Source organism: Macaca thibetana, chromosome 9 (assembly GCF_024542745.1).
Source record: "Macaca thibetana thibetana isolate TM-01 chromosome 9, ASM2454274v1, whole genome shotgun sequence".
Classification (NCBI taxonomy): Eukaryota; Metazoa; Chordata; class Mammalia; order Primates; family Cercopithecidae; genus Macaca; species Macaca thibetana.
Genome location: NC_065586.1, coordinates 83,879,472 through 83,902,122, shown reverse-complemented (window position 1 = coordinate 83,902,122; position 22,651 = coordinate 83,879,472). Strand labels below are relative to the sequence as shown.

The 22,651-nt window shown below is 34.8% G+C and overlaps 1 protein-coding gene across 2 annotated transcripts in view; it reads right to left on the bottom strand.

Annotated features, from left to right (window-relative positions):
* Positions 1 to 2,580: 2,580 nt before the first annotated feature.
* PTEN (phosphatase and tensin homolog) overlaps positions 2,581 to 22,651 on the bottom strand; it is a 103,968-nt gene continuing 83,897 nt past the window's right edge. For both annotated transcript variants that reach the window (XM_050805585.1, XM_050805586.1), the window contains 4 exons: positions 19,800 to 19,941; positions 13,473 to 13,639; positions 10,375 to 10,599; positions 2,581 to 6,050 (listed from right to left, as the gene is read on the bottom strand). In XM_050805585.1, the coding sequence (XP_050661542.1) occupies positions 5,865 to 6,050; positions 10,375 to 10,599; positions 13,473 to 13,639; positions 19,800 to 19,941 (720 nt within the window). In that variant the 3' untranslated portion in view covers positions 2,581 to 5,864. The remainder of the gene's footprint in view (positions 6,051 to 10,374; positions 10,600 to 13,472; positions 13,640 to 19,799; positions 19,942 to 22,651) is intronic.

Genomic DNA, 22,651 nt, shown 5'->3' with positions numbered 1-22,651 from the left:
TCACTGCAGTAAACAGACTTGGCAAACTGAAACAGTAGAACCATGACTACAAGCCTTGCTCCATTCCACACAAATAAAATCTCTAACCATTATAAGGACAGATGAGAATCCACATGCAACAGAGGAAATATAAATTATTTTTAATTTAAAAAAATAAAAAATATAAATTCTTGTTAAACACTTGATTTAAAAATATGCAGTTTTATTTTTAAATGTAGTTATGCTCAAAGATGGCAGTTTACTTATATGTAAAAATGTTTTAAAAATATCAATATATTGGTTTATAAGTTATATACTGCCCTCAAGTAAATATTTTTCACTAAAATTCTCAAATAACTGTCAAAAAGAGTTGCATGTTTTTATAAGCCCATTATAATTACTAAACACGGCACTTTTCAGAGCTTAAGGTGAACCATTAATGAAACATTTTTTGATGTGATAAAAGTCACATGAGCATTTAAATTTAAAGATAATTGATAAGCCAACAGTAGCCTTTTTTTGGCAGATGTTAATTTGCTGTAAATTGAGCAACTGTTTGGGAACTATAAAAACTGAAAAGTTCAAACTATAAGGAAGTAGAAAGGTGATGGTTTACTAATACAGTGTTTCACACATTCTATTTAACACATAATTCCAAATGCAAATGTTTAAGATGATTTTTGAAGAGAAATATCTACAATGTTAAGCTTGTCTATGCTAAACAAATGTAACTTTAATTTACATGTATCATCCAAATGTCAACAATATTTAGACATTCATGATTAACCCACTGAATTCGAAAAGATTCTCAATAACTACATGTAATCTGCATCTGTGGCATTAGAAAGTAATCAAATCACTGTCCGTTTTCTGATGCAATGGAACATCCTACAAATTCATGACAGATATACTAAGCTAAAAGGCTTTGAGATCAGGTACGGTATAAATTTCATTTTTAAAAAACATACATGAATATACAGAAAAAAACATGATTGTATAGTCACTAACATATTAATAATGGCTATGTCTCCAGGTGGTAGGATTACGAGTGACTACTTATGGTTGTTTTGATGGGGAAGTAGTCTCAAAATATCTAGCTTAAGAACCAGAGTACTACCACCAAAGCAAACTATTTTGTCCTTTCCTGTCTTCACATTACAAACTTTTTAAAGCTACCAACCAATATGAATTTCTCTGACTGGCTACCCATGTTCTGATACACATATTAGAAGGAAGATCTTTTGGAAGATGGAAAAATAGCAAGATTATGGTCATAAAAGAATAATTTGCTCTCAAAAATAAGCAACAATCATTAGGCTTTCTATAGCCACATATAATTAATTCTATAAGAAAGTTGGTTCCAACATTTCATCTTTAAAAGATTTTTTCCATTTTCCTGTTTCCTGGTTTTCAGGTACTGTCCTTACAACAGTTTGGGCTAAATATTCCTGTTTCCATTCACAAACATTTCTTTCTGCACTAGCAACAGCACTAATCAATAGCTACACTTAAGCCATTTAAAACTAAGCTTTAGATGTGTGTCTAATTATCTGGCAAAAATAAAAGAAACAAAAGAGTTTTATGTTAGCAGCAAATTAACTAGATTTAAGGGTCTTGATTTTTTTCATAAGCCTTTGGAAGCCTGCATATTAAACACTGGTGAGTTTTAAATTCTCAATGGAAATGGTGATGGCATTTACTGAACCAAGCCAGCTCATATTACAACATACTAAGGACATGATATAAAAACAAAACTAGCACATTTCTATTTTTCAAACATCACCAAAATATCTTCTTATAAATTAGAATACTTTTAGACTCCAGTATAGTTTTCAGCCATACATATACCTAAGATACCTAAAAATAAAATGTGTGTACACATACACTTCATATTTTACATTATTGCACATTTTTCATTTACTTTTTAAAAAATTACATGGAGAAAATGTAAACTTGAAATAAGTCCCACTGTAACATTGTCTACTTTATTTTTTAAACATTTGTACAAACTACACTTTCTTATTACCTTACTATGCTTTGTTGAAAGGATATGCTTTAGTCTTCAAGCTTTTAAGAATATTAGAAACAACATGATTAAATTCAAGTACAAAAAGTCCTTTAGAATATTCCAAAATATCAATTTTTATATGGCACAAGTCATGGATGAGTAGATGAAGCTTTCCATATGCTGATGGCAGAGTACAGAATAATAGAGAAAAGCCACAAAATTGAAATCTAAAGTATCAAATCCATTCTGGGGAATTATCTTCAAACATCTGGCCTAGTAAAAATATGCACAATTTTCCAAGAATCTTGAACTTTTTCAGGACTAGAATGCTATTTAATGTGTTTATACAATTTATGAAATGATGACTAAAGCCCTAAAAATAAGTGTTTTTCTTAATTAAACATGAGTAGACAGATACTCTACTCCCAGGTCATTTTTTTTTTTTTTTTTTTTTTAACAGTAGGCTTTGAAGGACAGCAGGAAAAAAAAAAACTGAAAGCTTTTTATTCACATTTGGCTGCCCATTAATTAAAACTTCAATGGATTTAAGCAATTTGAATTATAAACTCTCATTTAATAAAACACCCACACAATGACAAGAATGAGACTTTAATCAGTTTTAAGTGGAGTTTATAACACTAAGAGATAAAGGGTTGTTAACAAACACAATAACAAATGGACATCTGATTGGGATGAGGCATTATCCTGTACACATCATATTGGTATTTTTGTGTATCCTCAGTGCATAGCATTTACACACAGAGCCACTGCTGCACAGCACAAGAGTATCTGAAGAGGCTGAATTGAGTAAGGCTGTTTAACAGACTGAAATTTTTTAGTATATATATTCTATAGGAAAACAGGTTGAACTTTTGAACTGGCAGGTAGAAGGCAACTCTGCCAAACACTACAGTTAAAGCCCCCACTTTAGTGCACAGTTCCACCCCTTCCATCTGCATGCATGACACATTAACAGTATTTAAAGGTAAACGAGGCACTTTGTGGCAACCACAGCCATCGTTATGAACATATTGCACAAAATTTCTATAACTAAACATTAAACTTGTACCCTAATTTTTTAAAGCTGAAACATTTGATGCTGCCGGTAAACTCCACTTAAGTTTATAACCTGTGCCACAGCAAAGAATGGTGACGCTATTTATTCAACTACCCTTTTAAAAGTATGGCAAACATGTTCAAGAGGAGCTACAAAGGACTTGGGATGGTACAGGGCCCAATTGTAAGCTTTCTTAAAAGTGATGCCTTCAAGTAACTTCAGACATGTAAGCTGCTGCACATCCAAAAAGTCTAAGAAAACATTCCAGAAACTCAGAGATTACCTACAGAATGCATTTCAGGCTAATTATGAATACTGCCATAAATAAAGGTTTAATTAGGACTCGAAAACCTTTCAGTCATAGCAATTCTTGTCAAATTCTATGGGGATGGTAACTGAAATAAAGTAAGGAGAGTATGTATAATATATATTTATATATATAATATATATAATGCCATTTTTCCATTTCCAATGACTACACCATAAAATGTAAGCAAGGCTTCTCAAAAACATTGAAACATTCAAAATCAAAACCCTCATTCAGACCTTCACATTCCAAAGGAAAAATAGTAACAGTGCAAAAGCCCATTATAATGTCATTATTTATGACCTGGCCCTCCATGTTACATACTGGAACAATAAATGTTTTAATATGCGGTGCCCAAAATTGTAACAAAGAATAATATTTATAACTATCTTCAAAACATGAAGTTGATTTTCATTTTAGGTAACAATTTTCAGCTTTTATGAAAGACAAGGTGGCATATAAATTTCAATGGTGAGGTGTTAGGAATAGTTGTCTCTAACTTTACCAATTTAACTTAGGAGTAATCAATCAATACTCATCGATGTTTAAATATAAATGTGTAAATCTTAAGAGCTTTGTTAAAAATTTAAAAATTGTTGAATGAAACTGACAAGGTATGGAAAACATGTCAACATTATTTACTAAGAATATTTTAGATGAAGTTCTGCCTAATCTATTTGCCATCAAACTCTATGAATGCTGCTCTAGTAGGTCCTATTCAATCTGTATTTGTAAATTAACTAGGTCAGACCACAGCTAGTGAACAATTTCAGCACCAATAAGTTATTGAAAATGGAATTTTATACCATTAAGAAATATAATGGCTGGATATTCAAACGTCAAGGTGAAGGTATAATTTGAAGACACCAAATTTCTGGAAAAAAAATCCTTTTTTAATAGTATCCTCACATTAGCTTTACAATAGTAGTTGTACTCCGCTTAAAATCGTATGCAGTCTGGGCATATCAAATATATGATGAAATTTTTTTAAGAAGTGAAATTGAAGCCCTAGTCCCAACTCGGGGTAGCACTATGAAGAAATGATTCAACACTGCACATTTAAAAAAAAAAAACAAAAACAAAAACAAAAAACACCCTATTCTTTCAATAGCAAATCAATAAAGCACATGTAGGACAATTTCTACTGAAAAATCAAATGTCCTTTTTTTTTTGTGCAGCGTTGAAAGTTTACTGCAACTCTAATTTCCTTTTTAACACAAATGTCCTTTTTTATATAAACATTATATGTATTCAGTATTCAAGTAAAATTCCCTAACAGTTAATGATATTTAAAAAATGTGCAAAACTGCAAAACTCATTGTAATAGAATGTGTAAGGTCAAAATGGTGGAACAGCTGACAGCTATTGAATAAGTGCATCATAAATCTTCAAAGAAAAAAAACGCTTACTGTAGAATCTCAAATTGAAAATTTCTGTGCAGCATTACAAAATATTTTATATTTAATGAGAAAAAAGAAGCTTGCAGGCAGCATATGAAGCATCCACAGCAGGTATATGATTGAAAACTAATAAAATAAGTGTAAGTTGTTGACTGATGTAGGTACTAATAGCATCTGACTTTTAGCACTGGCCTTGATTACACAGGAGATGGAGAAGTCGTTACAATTGAGAAAACATATTTAATAAATCATTGTCAATTTTTATAATGTTTCAAGCCCATTCTTTGTTGATAGCCTCCACATTTATATGGTTAAGTCATTGTTGCTGTGTTTCTTATCTATGACATTATTTTTATATCCCTTCATTTGTGGATCTTAAGATGTTGCAGAAGGTTCATTCCTGTACCCCAATACAGATTCACTTCCTTTAGCTGCCTTTTCTAGCACCAATATGCTTTAAAAAAAAATGCGCAAACAACAAGCAGTGACAGCGGCCAATTCCTCGAATGTCCAGATTAATAACTGTAGCATGCTAAAGAAAGGTGTGTGTAAATAGCTGGAGATGGTATATGGTCCAGAGTCCAGCATAAAATGTATTTCCTTTCTGAGCATTCCCTCCATTCCCCTAACCCGAATACATGCATTAGAATGTAGTAAAACCCTTCGGAAACTTCTCTTAGCCAACTGCAAACTTATCTGTTGCCACAAGTGCAAAGGGGTAGGATGTGAACCAGTATTTAGCCACTTCAGTTGGTGACAGAACACAAAAGGAAAAAATTCCTACGTATACACATCAGTCTGTCTCCACTTTTTATAAAACTGGAATAAAATTGGAAAGTGCCATCTTTATTAATCCTAATTGAATTTTAAATGTCCTTTTGACACAAAAAGGTATATACATGACACAGCTACACAACCTTTTTTCAACTGGACAACAAGTGTCAAAACCCTGTGGATGTATAGGGTAAAACAAGATTGGTCAGGAAAAGAGAATTGTTCCTATAACTGGTAATCTGACACAATGTCCTATTGCCATTAAAAAAAAAAAGGTCCATTTTCAGTTTATTCAAGTTTGTTTTCATGGTATTTTATCCCTCTTGATAAAAAAAAAATTCAGACTTTTGTAATTTGTGTATGCTGATCTTCATCAAAAGGTTCATTCTCTGGATCAGAGTCAGTGGTGTCAGAATATCTATAATGATCAGGTTCATTGTCACTAACATCTGGTGTTACAGAAGTTGAACTGCTAGCCTCTGGATTTGACGGCTCCTCTACTGTTTTTGTGAAGTACAGCTTCACCTAGAGAAAGAAAATTTAAAATGAAAACCCACAAATATGACTCATCTTAAACTATTTAGTGAAATATATTTTAACAGATTCTAATTTTTTTATTCCATTTTGCAGATGAACAGCACTATAACAAACATGATCTTGAAGAGGTCTTTTAAATGACCCTCTTCTTATTAAGATGTTCAACATTTTCTTTCTTGCTAGGTACTGAACAGATCAACTATCAGGATGTTAATACAATTTATTTATTTTTATTTCTGGAGACAGTCTTGCTCTGTTGCCAGGCTGGAGTGCAGTGGCATGATCTCAGCTCACTGCAACCTCTGCCTCCCAGGTTCAAGCAATTCTCATGCCTTAGCATTCCGAACAGCTGGGCTACAGGTGCACACCACCACACCCAGCTAATTTTTTGTATTGTAGTAGAAATGGGGTTTCATCATGTTGTCCAGGCTGATCTCAAACTCCTGAGCTCAGGCAATCTACCTACCTCAGCCTCCCAAAGTGCTGGGATTACAGGTGTGAGCCACCACGCCCAACCTCAATTTTATTTTTTAATATAAGCTGCAAACATTAACTAAACAATTCTATAAAACAAATGCAGATTGAAAGTCATCAATAGTTTACATAATATAGCCTTTGCATTATAAAATTCAATTCACAAATGACTGAGTTCAAAAAGAATGTTTCTCTTAATACCTATGAGAAAAATCAATGTATTTCTTTCTGGTTTTTTTTTTTTTTTGAGACAGGGTCTTGCTCTGTCACCCAGACTAGGGTGCAGTGGCATCTTCACAGCTCACTGCAGGCTCAAACTCCCAGGATCAAGTGATCCTCCCACCTCAGCCTCCCAAGTAGCTGGGACTACAGGTGCATGCCACCACACCTAGCTAGCTTTTATATTTTTTGTAGAGACAGGATTTCACCATGTTGCCTAGGCTGGTCTCAAACTCCTTAGTTCAGGTGATCTGCCCACCTTGGCCTCCCAAAGGTTGGGATTTTAGGCGTTAGCCACTGTGCCCGGCTTCAATGTAGTTTTTGATATAAACAACACTACACAGACACAAACTACTGATCAACATTGATGCTGGGATTTATTGCCCTAAAAACTTTACCTAAAGGGAGGAAGGAGAGAGATATTAACATAATACAGTGGTCTAAACAGAGAGCCAAGGGCCTTTACATGCCTAGTGAAAATAACTGTCAAAACAACCCTACATGTTAGGTATTTCCATTTCCAAGGGGAGGTAGCTACCGCCCAGAAAGGTTAGGGAACTTGTTAAAGGCTACATAACTATTAACAGTAGGTAGTGGATGTGAGATTTAAATCAGATCTGACTTCAAACCCCTTCTTCATTATATTATATTGATAGCCCCTCCCCTATTATCTAAGAGTCATTACCAATTCTTCTCTTACAACCAACATCCACTGCATCAGTAAACTCTTTAAGTTAATCTGACAGCTTCTTGTTACCCTTCACTGCCACTATTCTACGCAGTGAGGGGCAACAAGAAGCAAACATCTCTCACCTTTACTAAACTATTCAAATGCCTTTTTTTTTTTTTTTTTTTTTTTTTTTGAGACGGACTCTCGCTCTGTCGCCCAAGCCGGAGTGCAGTGGTGCGATCTCGGCTCACTGCAAGCTCCGCCAGGTTCACGCCATTCTCCTGCCTCAGCCTCCCGAGTAGCTGGGACTACAGGTGCCCGCCACCATGCCTGGCTAATTTTTTGTATTTTTAGTAGAGATGGGGTTTCACCGTGTTAGCCAGGATGGTCAAGTGCCTCTTAACCAATCTCCCAGCTTCCATTATTACCCCTTCTCCCTACTTGCCTCACTCGTCTATGTTTGGAAAGCATTAACACAGGGAATATTAAACACAAAATTCAGATTACATCCTTCCTATGCTGAACACATACTAGTATCTTTACACTTGGACTGGTTTTCTCGTCCACTCTGTTTTAGTCAAAATGACGTATCCACTCTTCAAATATACCAAGCTCATTCTTGTCTAAGGGCTTCTGCATCTCTACTCTTCCCTCTTTTCCCAGATATCTGTATAACTCACTCATGATTTAGGCCTCTGCTTAAATGTTATTTGCTTGGTTGGGCCTTCTCTAATCATCCTAGCTAAAAAACAAAAAACACACAAACCAAAATTACTCTCTATCCTGTCTCTATTTTTTATAGCACTTACCACTATATGACATTGTATTTGTTTACTAATAACGGAGAGTTTTTATTTGTAGTCACAAATATAAAACGTCTTGCAATATTGAAACAGAAAACAATAAAACTAAAGGGAAAAAGACATTTTAAAAGTTAATGGTTGAGCAAAATGCAGATTTAGAGAAAAGAAAGGAAACCTGTGGATTCTAAAGAGAATGTCTAGCCCGGAGGACATGATGTCAAGTAAAATAAGTCAGGTACAGAAAGATAAATACTGTATGTTTTCACTCATACATGGGAGCTAAAAAAGTTGAGCTCATAGGAGTGTGGTTATTAGAGGCTGGGAAAGGGAGGGGTAGGGGAGGATAGGCAGATGTTGGTTAAAAGACAAAAAATTACAGACAGGAGGAATAAATTATAGCATTCTATAGAACTCTAACTAGTCAACAATAATTTACCGTATATTTTCAAATAGCTAGAAGATAGAAGTTTAAATGTTCCCAACACAAACAAATGACAAATGTTTAAGGTGATTCATATGCTCTTATCCTGATTTGATCATCACACACTGCATACATGAAAATATCACTCTGTATCCCATAAATATGTACAATTATTATGTATTAAAATTTTTTAAAAAGGGAAATTTCTAAACACTTAAAAAAATTTAAGAGCTAAAGGCATTTAACGTTAGATCTATTTTCACTTAAAACATGTAGGGGCCCCTTTACCTTTTTTTAAGTATTACTATTACTACCAATATACAAACATATATATATATTTCTTTCTTTCTTTCTTTTCTTTTTTATTAAGAGAGAGTCTTGTTGTGTCACTGAAGTGCATGTGCACTGGTGTGATCTCGGCTCACTGCAACCTCCACCTCCCAGGCTCAAGCAATTCTTGTGCCTCAGCCTCCCAAGTGCTGGGATTACAGGTGTGTGACACCACGCCCAGCTAATTTTTGTATTTTTAGTGCAGACAGGGTTTCGCCATATTGGCCTGGCTGGTCTTAAACTCCTAGCCTCAAGTGCTCTGCCTGCCTTAGCCTCCCAAAGTGCTGGGATTACAGGTGAAGTATTACTAGCAATATTCTTAAAAACTCAGAAGCTACAGTTAGATTTGTTACATGTTATAAAAATTGAATGACAAATTAAGAGAGAGTAAAAAAGAGAAAGAAAAGAGTGTGGTGAATGAACAGGGGAAAATCAGGTAGAACAAGAAATAGGAAAGGGGAAGAAAAAAAAGGCAAACCATTTGGGAATGTTTACAAATCAGATTTTTTAAATCTGAACAATTATTGTCTATAAGTAGATATATATACCTATGTATAAATACATATATCATATATACACAAAAATGAAACAAACCAAATAATTGTAAGACACAACATAAGGAAATAGGATTTTTTAAAAAAAGAATAACAGGAGGACAATCAGAGACCTTCAGAGAATATGAGATTGAAGCTAAGGCTGGAAATATGAAGATAGCTATGAGAAGGTCGGGGGAAAAGGCTGAGATGAAAAGGTACCGGGAGAAGGAAAAGAACTGGAACGACTAGAAGCAGAAGCTTAGCATTTTGAAGAACTGAAAAGAGACCAGTATGACTGAATCTCAAGCAGCAAAGAGAGAAGGTGATTAGTGCTGATGTAGGAGGTAGGCCTGTGCTAAATTATGATGGTCCTTGTAGGTCATGGTAAAAAAAAAAAAAACACAAGGTCTTTATAAAGTGTAAACAGAAGTGACACAATCAAGTCTATTTTTAAGATCACTCTGAGGGGTTGAGAATAAATTGGAAGGGAGACAGGAGTGGAAGCAGTAAAAACATTCCATATCAATCATTCCCAAATGACTGAGTTTCCATCCATTTCTTTCCTCTCCCATTCCTACTTCATATCCCAGTCATTTAGCCCCCTCCCGCACCTTTGCACCAGATTTTACCAAACAACAACAAAGAATTGGGAAAAGGAAAACTGCAGCTTTTTTGACTCCGTGTACATTGGGTATTTTATTAGAAACTTTCATGTTACTGCTATGTAAACACAGCTTCTAAATAATACATAATTTAAAAACTTGTCAAGCAAGTTCTTCATCAGCTGTACTCCTAGAATTAAACACACATCACACACATACAAGTCACCAACCCCCACAAAATGTTTAATTTAACTGACCTTAAAATTTGGAGAAAAGTATCGGTTGGCTTTGTCTTTATTTGCTTTGTCAAGATCATTTTTTGTTAAAGTAAGTACTAGATATTCCTTGTCATTATCTGCACGCTCTATACTGCAAATGCTATCAATTTCTTGATCACATAGACTTCCATTTTCTACTTTTTCTGAGGTTTCCTCTGGTCCTGGTATGAAGAATGTATTTACCCAAAAGTGAAACATTTTGTCCTAAAAAAAAAAAAAAAAAAAAAAAAAAAAAAAGAAAAAGAAATGACATATTTTAATTAATGATGTTTTATTTTTTTAAAAAAGAAAATATGTCATCTGCGTTAAACATTTGCCAAAATGTCAACAAAATAAACTATCATTTGATATTTTGAATAAAGGTAAACACAAAGACTATTATAAGGCAATCTGAGTTATCTGTTGCATTTTCATTCACATGATTTTTCGGCACTCAAATTTTAAACCAAAACTACAATCTCACAAGATCTAAGATAAATTACTTTTGTCTTAAATTTTTAAGTAAAAAAACCTCTTTTCTAGTCTAATACTAGCTTTAAATATGTTTTTAGTTTATGTGTACATACATATAAAAACAAAATTCAGATATGGACTTAATTTCTTCTACTTTTCAAATGAGCTACCTATTCCAAGATTTACTTTAACAAAAGTTCTTAGAAGGAGAGTGCAACTTCCCTGATGACACACCACAAATACATGTTTACTTCTACAGCAATACAAACATGAGAAGCTCTACTTTCTTACATGACAATATAATGCTTCAATACTTTCAGAATAAATATGAGGGGATAGGGAAGAGTACTACTGATTTCTTTTGATGTTATAAAATGCTTGTTCTTAAAAAAATCACTTCTAATAAGATAATACTTTCTTAATAAAAAACCACAACAGAAGTTCATCACTTTAAACCTCTATTGACCAACACAGAAATCTGGCCTGCATAAATAATTTGGCAATTAATGATGTACAACCTTGTGTCATCTTATTGGTACCTTAAAATGCCATTTAAATCTTTTATTCTAATTTACCTTAAAAGTTTTTTTTCCCCTAGAAAATAAGATCTTTAAGGATATTATGTCTTAAATTTTATTGCATCTTTTAGCAGTACCTGACAAAGTAACTTTGTTTACAAGTCTTTAAATTTTTTTTGCTTATTTCAATTATTTCAGCCAGTAACTGTATTTTACTTAGAATTAGAAGAAAATAAGCTAATAATATTTAAATAACAAAAAGGTGAATTCCATATATATATATGGATTATACTAAAACTTTTTGTCTGTTTTAATCACAGCATATTCTTAAATAAGGCAGGGAAAATCAATAAAATGGAAATTTGTGTAGTCAAGGATAAACAAGTAAATCATAAGATATTAACCTTCAATTTTGCATGTGTTAAAGTACAGATGAAGGGAAATAAGAATTAGTAAATTACTAAAGGTATGCAGAGATGATGATGGAGGTGCCTATTTTTGAAAGCAAAATAAAAATTACTAGTTATCTTAATTTTAAAACAGTTGTTAATACTTCCTGGATTATCAAAAAATAATTTTTCAAAGTTATTGAGATATATTTAACTTTTACTTGTACAGATGATAGGAAATGGGTTTCTGGTTTAAAAAAAGATGTTCAGTACATTTTGATTTTTTTTTTCCAGCTACTTGGATTCTGGATAAAGGAAATTATATTTCTTCTGATACGTCAAAGCAGCATTTAAAATTGTGCAGTAAATGAAACTTCCTCTTATTTTCTTTCAAAAGAAAAGCTAAAAATCAGAACAACTAAATATATCCTATTATTGAGAATGTTTAAAGATTAGCAATATGCTATCTAGTATGTTTAACAAGGCAGCAACAATACAAATTTACTGCTTTTCTTCATTACTATCTAAAAATGTTGCACCTTAGTCTCACTTTAAATATACACATTTAATATTTTAAATGAAGACAGTTGGTTTTTGGTTTTTTTTTTTCCTTTTTCTTTGAGACAGAGTTTCACTCTTGTTGCCCAGGCTGGAGTGCAACAGTGCATTCTTGGCTCATGCAACCTCCACCTCTTGGGTTCAAGCAATTCTCCCACCTCAATCCTCCTGAGTAGCTGGGATAACAGGCACCTGCCACCATACCCGGCTAATTTTTTTGTATTTTTAGTAGAGACGGGGTTTTACTATGTTGACCAGGGTGGTCTCGAACACCTGACCTCAGGTGATCTGCCTGCCTCAGCCTCCCAAAGTGCTGGAATTACAGGTGTGAGCCACCGCGCTGGGCCAGTAGTTGGTTTTAAACTAAGTCGTTGCCTTCTCTAAATACAGGCCAATCAAATTCCAACTTGATTAACTTTCTAAACCTGCACATTTCAATACCATGCTTTCATTCTTTATTACTTCCTCTTCATACTGATTTCTCTCCTAGTTAAAAAACTAATCAGTAAATCCACAGAAGCTAAATAGAAAATAATCAAGTCTTAAGAAATACAAGGTCAGGCATGATGGCTCACTCCTATAATTCCAACACTTTGGGATGCCGAAGCATGAGGACTGCTTGTGCCCAGGAGTTTGAGACCAGACTGGGCAACACAGTGAGACTCTTTCCCTAAAAAATAAAAAAATAAAAAAATAAAAAAATTAGCTGGGTGTGGTGGCACATGCTTGTAGTCTTAGCTACTCAGCCTGGGCAATAGAACGAGACCCTCTCTCTAACAAAAAGGAAAAAAAAAAGGGGGAAAGAAAAAGAAACGTAAGCCAAAATGAAGAAAAAGTGGTTTGTGTCACTATGTAAGACCACAGAACAGATCTCATTTCTACTATAGACCAAAATTTTTAAAATCTTGGTCCCATGCTAATTTCTTCTCAGTTAACCATCCTTGTTAAGGAAAATTCCTCTCATGTTCCAATGCTGTAAGGCCTTTTCCTTCAAATAGGATTATTTACCCTTATAGTGTCTCACCAATGCCAGAGTAAGCAAAACACCTGCATATCTAATAGAAAACAAATTATAGTTCCTTACATGTCATAAAATAAAATATAGCTTTTAATCTGTCCGTATTTTGGATATTTCTCCCAATAAAAGTAAAGTACAAACCTTTTTTAGCATCTTGTTCTGTTTGTGGAAGAACTCTACTTTGATATCACCACACACAGGTAACGGCTGAGGGAACTCAAAGTACATGAACTTGTCTTCCCGTCGTGTGGGGCCTGAATTGGAGGAATATATCTTCACCTTTAGCTGGCAGACCACAAACTGAGGATCTGCATGGTTAAATACATACTAGTATCATTTCACAGGAAATGCCTTTAACTGTCAAACTGTCAAAAGTGATTTTAATGATTAATATCAGCAATATTCACAAAATATGGATTCCGCATCTGCAATCTTGATCTAAAGCAAATCAATGGAAATAAATGAAATAGAAATAGAAAAAATGTAAGATTTTCTCCAGTTTGAACTTTCAAAATAAGGTCCTATTACTTGTATAAAAGTCAATTTCTGTTTCCTGAATAGTAAGTCCCAAGATTAGACTTTTAGCGGCAGAATAACTTCAAAACTTTAACATTAAAATCATACTAAAAATCCTAATATAAATAAAAACTTTAAGCATTAAAAACGATGAAATAATTATCTGGTACATTTGTGAACAACATCAAAATAACTTTTAAGACAGGTATCAACAGGCAGTGGTCAGGAAAAATTTTAAAACATAAAGAAGACAGATATTTGCTATAGTATTCTGAAGTCTCTAGCATGTGGCAAAGATCACAAAATATAAATCATTACATGTTCACAAGAGAAAGAGGATAAAACCTATAACAATGTTATAATAAATTTCAAAAACACAAGTCTAAATATTTATTTAAAAATTTAACCATCATTCATTTTACCTATAGATCACATTTTAAAGATATATAATGCTACCATCATAAACAGGAAACAAAAGATTTGAAATTTCTGTAAAGAAATGCAACAGAGTTCAAGTAAAAACTGCAGCACAACCTCCCTTTCCTCCAAAACATCTCATTTTCATTAACAAGTATTCTGGCTTTGGCCCATGTCTGTTTTAAACAACTGGTAAAAAATAAAGTTAACTGGCCGGGCGCAGTGGCTTACGCCTGTAATCCCAGCACTTTGGGAGGCCGAGGCGGGCGGATCATGAGGTCAGGAGATCGAAACGATCCTGGCTAACACGGTGAAACCCCGTCTCTACTAAAAATGCAAAAAATTAGCCGGGCCTGGCGGCGGGCGCCTGTAGTCCCAGCTACTCGGGAGGCTGAGGCAGAAGAATGGAGTGAACCCGGGAGGCGGAGCTTGCAGTGAGCTGAGATGGCGCCACTGCACTCCAGCCTGGGCGACTGAGCAAGACTCTGTCTCAAAAAAATAAATAAATAAAAAAATAAAGTAACTGGTAAAATATAACTTCTCAAAATTTATCATGCTTTTACACTAGCAATTCAACCAAATGGTGGGAAAGTGTGTTAAGGGAAGGATTATATATATATATATATTTTTTGAGACGGAGTCTCGCTCTGTAGCCCAGGCTGGAGTGCAGTGGCCGCATCTCAGCTCACTGCAAGCTCCGCCTCCCGGGTTCACGCCATTCTCCGGCCTCAGCCTCCCGAGTAGCTGGGACTACAGGCGCCCACCACCTCGCCCGGCTAGTTTTTTGTATTTCTTAGTAGAGACGGGGTTTCACCGTGTTAGCCAGGATGGTCTCGATCTCCTGACCTCGTGATCCACCCATCTCGGCCTCCCAAAGTGCTGGGATTACAGGCTTGAGCCACCGCGCCCAGCCTATATGTTTTATTTTTTAAATCTACTCATAAATTCATTTATAGCTAATGACCTTAATGACAGAAATTAAAGACTGATGAATGTTATGATCCCAGGACATCAAAAACTTAAAGTTACCTAAATAATTTGACAAAGTATATATAATTCATTTGTCATACGTTGAGGAATTAGAAAACAAAAGTCCATTATAAAGAAATTTATTAACCTTAGGAGGTTATGAAGTGCCATTTGAAGAAAACATGCAAAGATTACAGAGAAAGAGAAACACAAGCTTACATAAAGTTATGAGAAATATTATATTTACATATATTTTATATATATACTATGTGTATATATATAACAAACAAAAAATTTTCAGCACCAAAAGGTGTCATTATTCTAAAAGATAAACAAAAGTCTTACATTTTTATCAATGTCACTGAGAACAAGGCAAAAGCTAAACCAAGTTATACGAAATTTCCAGTTTAGTAAACACCTACTACTATTTCTATGTAATATTTAAAGCACTATCAGCAATCACATAATATGTTTGATAAAAGCATGCAGGTTATTCTAACATGGTCTTCTAAGATACATTATTTGAAAAAGCTACCACAAACAGGAGAAATATTACACCAACAATCTATCAATAAATTTCACTTCCTTCCCTCAAAGTTCAAAGTGCAATGGGCCATTTCATAAGACTTTATGTGATACTGAAATTTCGCTGGGAAATCTAACTTGAAGAAGCAAATAAACAAAGTAGGATTCCAAAGCTGTGATAAAATTAATCAGAATAAAATTGCAAAACTGCCTTGTAATCTTTTTAAACTCCATTAATTCAGAATCTGATAACCCTGATTTTAGGACTTTCAAAAGCAAATTAATAGTACTTCCAGGTTTCAATTAAACTACATCCAAAATGTACATCTTCAAATATTTTAGTATTATATAAAAATCTATTAGTAAAGATTTCCTCAATCACTAAAGAAAATAATCTTCTCTGCAATATGAATATCATGTTTCAGATAGATAAGACCTAACCAAGCAGAAGTCCAATATTAGTATGGTTCTGTGGACTTCTACAATATATATCCTCGTATATGACTGAGTATGTTCCAAAAAATAAATAACAAGATCCAGACCTAGTGATATAGTCTGGATATCTTTCCCTCCCAAATCTGAGGTTGAATTGTAATCCCCAATGCTAGAGGTGGGGCCTGGTGGAAGGTGCTTGAATCATGGGGGCAGATTCCACATGAATGGCTTGGGCCATCCTCTTCGTGATAAGTGAGCTGGCATTTAAAAGTGGGTGGCACCTTCTCCCCACCACTCCTTCTCTTTCTTGCTCCCATTCTCACCATGCTCCCCTTTTGCCTTCAGCCATGATTGGAGGCTTGTTGAGGCCTCCCCAGAAGCAGATGCTGCTATGCTTTCTGTATAGCGTGCAGAACCATGAACCAATTAAAGAAGAATTTATAAAGAAAACAGGTTAAACCTGTTTAATACTCAGTCTCTAGTATTTCTTTATAGCAACGCAAAAACAACCTAATACACCTAGCAAATGAAAATCAGAATGCAGAGAATGGGAGATAGTGGAGACTTGAAAGGGAGAGGAGATAATGAGAAATTACTTAATGGGTACAATGTATATTATTCAGATGATGGACACCCTAAAAGCCCTGACTTGACCACTACACAATCTATACACGTAACAAAATTACACTTGTATCCCTAAATTTATACAAGTAAAACAATTTTTTAAAGTCAGAATTAAATTTCCTTAGATATATACATATTGTTATAGTCTTGAAAGAAAACCACACTGATCATCTTTCAGTAACATTTTTAACCCTGTTAAATGTCTAGAGTATAGTAACTTTTTCTATCACTTGGAAATACTAAGACAAAAATCAAGTAAGAAAAAGCTGCAAATCCCTACAGAAGATGCTGTATTTTCAGCACTACCTCTGTTTTCTTTATTGATTCCTCTTCTTCCTAAACCCAAGTTGCCATTCTTATCACAGTCCTCACCCTCTCCTTTTCTTCCTTTCCTCCGAGCATTCCCATCCCCAAACTCCAGACCATATTTATATGAAAGGCTTAACTACTCTCCCTTTCCTGACGCTGCCCAAAATATCGATATATCTCCTACCTAGATTCGAACCCATACTCCCAAGTACCCACTGAATATTGTCATGTGAGAAGCTCACTTTTACGAGATTTAAAACACGTTTAAAACCAAAATATCAACATTAATGTCTTCAAGTCTCAGATTCACTTTTCTTTCTTTCTGTGACTATTTCACCTGACTGGGATCAAAACTTTTACAAAATCTTTAGCTATAAATGGCAAATAAAAAATTAATGAAATCCCATTTGATTGTCTTAGCATACCTGCATTAAGGCAAGTTTTATTACTGGTTTCTTTTCCACTATGTTTTACTCTTGCGATTATAACTTTGCATACAACTGTCCTTAAAAACATGGTTTAATCCTCAAGTGTTATCATGACATCTCAGTATTTATCAAATCAAGTCTGTTATCCCCATTCAGGATCCTCTAACAGTCAGTCATACGTTCCATACCTATTATCTGTCACTACATTCTTGTCTAGCTTTTTCCTTCTGCTGCACTTCAACTGAAGCTATTTCCCATTGCCTGTAATACTTCTTTCAGGAGTCTTTTTTTTTTTTGATGCGGAGTCTTACTCTTATTGCCTTGGCTGGAGTGCAATGACACAATCTCGGCTCACTGTAACTTCTGGCTTCAAGCGATTCTCCTGCCTCAGCCTTCCAAGTACCTGGGACTACAGGCATGCATCACCACGCCTGGCTAATTTTTGTATTTTTAGTAGAGTTGGGGTTTCACCATGTTGGCCAGGCTGGTCTTGAACTCCTGACCTCAGGTGACCTGTCCACCTCGGCCTTCCAAAGTGCTGGGATTACAGGTGTGAGCCACTGCGTCTGGCCACTTCTTTCAGTTTTAATGCCAATCTAAACTGTATGTTTTTTCCAATGTTCAATAAAGAGCTGGTGAACCTCCTTTAAGAAACTGTTTGAAAACCTTCAAAAGCTTTTCTGAATGTAGCATTTGTAATTGATACACAGAACCTCCCATTTATTTTATTTTATTTTTATTTATTTATTTCTAAGACAAAGTCTTGCTCCAATGCCCAGGATGGAGTGCAGTGGCATGATCTCAGCTCACTGCAACCTTGGCCTCCCAGGTTCAAGTGATTCTCCTGCCTCAGTCTCCCGAGAAGCTGGGACTACAGGTGCGCGCCACCATGCCCAGCTAATTTTTGTGTTTTTAGTAGAGATGGGGTTTCACCTTGTTGCCCACGCTGGTCTCAAACTCCTGAGATCAAGTGATCTGCCTGCCTCAGCCTCCCAAAGTGCTGTGGTTACAGGTGTGAGCCTTATGCCTAGCCCCACAACCTCCCACTTAATTACATATAGCTAGTTTTTTATTAAAGCTTTACTACAGTATTAAATCAGAGTACATAAGAGGAAACTAGAAAATTAGGAAAGATTACTAAAGTGAATATTTTCTCTCCCTTAATATCTCCATGATACTTTATGCCTTTCTCTTGGCTCTTACACTGACATCAATACTACAGGAAGAGCATGAGTTTTTTCTTCCTTTTTCCTTCTCTATGAATCTGTTACATTCCTTTATTAGTCACTTCCAACAGCCCAGTACCTTGCATTCAGCAGTTTTAAAAACTGTACTGAGATGTAAAGAGCATCAATGAGACTCTTTAGAAGCCTTTATTTAACATGCTATACTAATAAACTCCGGTCTTTGATAAAGTTATCTGTCTCTAAGAATACAGAACAGATCTAATGATGATGATCACACCTATCTGACAAACATGATCGGAGAAGTAGAATAGGATCAGGATGACTGAGGTAGACTTATAGAGATTAGGGTAAAAGGGAGAAATAAATTAGAGGCAGACATCAGTGATATAATCTGTACTTCATACTTATCCAGAAGTTTCAGATTTCAAAGTCTCTTCATTTTATTGACAAGCAAACTCAAAGAGAGGTAGATGATGTGCCCAGGGTTACACAATAGATTAATGACAGATCTAGGACGGGAATCCAGATCTAAATCCAGGTTTTCTCTAACACTCCACATACTTTGATTCCTATTCTTTACTAATCTTACTTCAGCTTGCTGCCATGTCTTATCACTTCTTCCTTTCCTTTTTATTGCTTTGTCACCATTATTGTCAATACCTAGTTTCCCTAAGATATTAAGGACTTGATCCCTGCCCTAAGACCAGCAAATTGCTGAACTCCTCTGGTGGACCTCTGCTGGACCTCATGCTGGACCTCTGATGGGACAGGTTCTTCCATCATCTGGTCAGAATTGGGCTGTATTTGGTGTATAACACAGAATATTTCTTTCATAAATATAATTTGGCTTCGACTACATTAAAACCCATTGCTTTTGGCTTCTTTAGTCCAATGAGTTGAACAACAAAGCTAATTAATTTGTTCAAATGCTTCAGAAATACAGTCTCCTGCATAAATTTTAAATGTGGTAAATTTCTTTCTAAATTTTTATATAAACTTCTAGATATGGTAAGAAAACTGTTCCAATACATGGAAGGATGAGAATTCAGAGCACTTACTGCAAGTTCCGCCACTGAACATTGGAATAGTTTCAAACATCATCTTGTGAAACAACAGTGCCACTGGTCTATAATCCAGGTGATTCTTTAACAGGTAGCTATAATAATACACATAGCGCCTCTGACTGGGAATAGTTACTCCCTGGTGGACAGAAAAAAAAAAAGAGAAGCCAAATTCAAAAAAAATGTTCCATTATAGTTATTTCACTAAATTGCTATAGTAACTGGGTTGTAGCCATTGAAGAACATATGCACATTAGAAATTTGACCTTAAATGATTAATACTTAAATCCAGCTCAGTAATAAATAAGAGCAATATCAATACAAAGGATAATATAAGAATAACTCTTCTCCCTTGAAACAATTATCGCAACACCCCATTTATTCAAAGGTCACAACAGTGCTCTGACCCATGAACCCCATAGGCAAAGGCCACTGCATATCCAAAATAAATGTCAAAGGCCTCTGCCCTACAGCTGTGCTCTTTACACCTAGGGCTCCCCACAAGGATTTATGGACTCCTTAAACACACAGTTCCTCACAAACTTGATTACCTACTTTCCAGGGCAAAGCGTATCAGAATCAGCAAACTAGACAGAGGCATACTGCCTTTAAGAGGCAGAAATAGCAGCAGCAAAAACTGATGCTGGCATTAGAGTCCAACAAAAACAGGAGTATGCAGATGATGTAAATGTGTGCAACAATCTTCTAACAGAAGTAAAGCTATCCCTGTACTACATGCATCTCTTTGCTGAAGAAACCAGGGGAAAATGAAGGATTTTAGAAAATGTAAGTATTACAAATGATTAAAATGCATGTAGTTCTCAAGAGTTCATTAAATAATAAAACATAAACAAAATATATATAATATATGTGGCATTTAATAGGGGAAGCTGAGTTATCTAAAGAGAAAAATCTAATATGTACAATAATGCATTCACTAACGATGATGAATAAATGAGGTATTTAAGGGTTTATTAGACATGTGACTTAAGAAAAATCCAACCTAGAAATATAAGACAAACAATAAGCAACATTAAGAAGTTTAACAGTTAAAAGTAACTTACAAAAAACTGTAATTTAAATGAAAGTATACTCAGGAGGAAAAAGAATTTGCAATTATTTCTCTTTAAATTACTACTGGCATCTGCACCTCCCCAGTGTCTTAAAAATTCTGGACACAAATAACCTTATTCTCCCTAATGAAAAATATAAAACATATTTATGTGAATTTAAAAACAGGCCGGGCACAGTGGCTCACAACCTGTAATCTCAGCACTTTGGGAGGCCAAGGCGGGCTGAATCACTTGAGGTCAGGAGTTCGAGACCAGCCTGGCCAACATGGTGAAACCCCGTCTCTACCAAAAATACAAAAAATTAGCTGGGCGTGGTGGTGTGTACCTGTAGTCCCAGCTACTTGGGAGGTTGAGGCAGGACAATCACTTGAGCCTGGGAGACGGAGGTTGCAATGAGCTGAGATCGCGCCACTGCACTCCAGCCTGGACAACAGAGACAGACTGTCTCAAAAAACAAACAAACAAAAAACCAGGTATGATAAATAGCAAGAATGTAGGTATCCATTGTAGTACTCCTAATATTTTTTCAAAGATGCGCATGATTTTATTATAGACAATTTAAAAATATGTGTGTACGTGTATAAATGTCAAAAAAACAGGTATAAACCATTTCTAATCCTGACAAGTGATTTAAGATTTTGGCCACAGTATAAAGACCACAATTTTATAAATAAAAGACTTGTATTTCAATGCTGACAGTCAAAATACAAACTCTGACGTGTTTTCGAAGGAAAATCAGGACAATAATATGTACCCTTCCTTCTTAACAGGGTTCTCATGAGGATCAAACACCAGATGCAGTTACACAAAAGCATGCTAAAACTACAAAATAGTATACGGTTTTAGCAATTCTCTACCTGTACTTAAGGTACAGTTTTTGAATAGCTGGAATTTTATTTCTATATGATTTTCTTAACAAAACAGTAAAAGGTAAGGGAAAATAGTAGTACTTTGAAGAGCAGTACTACTACTCTTCATTAAAACATTAAAAATTATTAAAGCTAAAAAATGTAAACTTACAATGACTTATTACATCACATTCAATGTAATTTCAGCAAACAACTGTCATTCATGTTTAGCAGGATAAATATAGAATTGCTAAGTAGGTTAGCTAAAGGAAATATCACATGGAAGATGAGTGGGAGGGGAACTTTTTTGAATCATGTGAATTTTTTAACCATATGCATTTATAATCTAGTCAAAATATGCAATAACATTTTTTTAAAAAATTAAGTCAATGCAAGTCTACGAAAAGACCACATTGTCGACATTATTTGTTGGGGTTTAGTGGATGACATTTTTCTCTTTATCTCCATTTTTGGCGTAAGTCTGTGTGCAATAATAAAAAGATTTCAAAGCTTTAGGTTTTTTCAAGTAGCAAGTGATTAGTAGTGTACCTATAATGTAGGTGTTTATACATTCTGTTAATCCTTACCCAAAAAAGGATAGGCAAACATAAAAAATATGTAAATCTACTAGTTGTCAACATTGGGTGAATAATTTATGTGTGAATACCAGTTGAAACAAAATTACTGACAATTCAAAGAAAACCATGGAAAAGTACATTTTAAAATTTAATCAATTAGTTTACCATCAAAATTATAGTCTATTTTCTTAACTTTGCAATTATTATCTACCTGCTGCCTTGTCAGCACCCGAAATTCAACATTTCTGGATTAACAAATATTAAAAAGTTGGGAGGCTCACATGTATCTGTTTCAGAGTCTCCAATGTGACCTCCTCATTCTAGTCCTATCTCTCTGAGCCATGATGCAC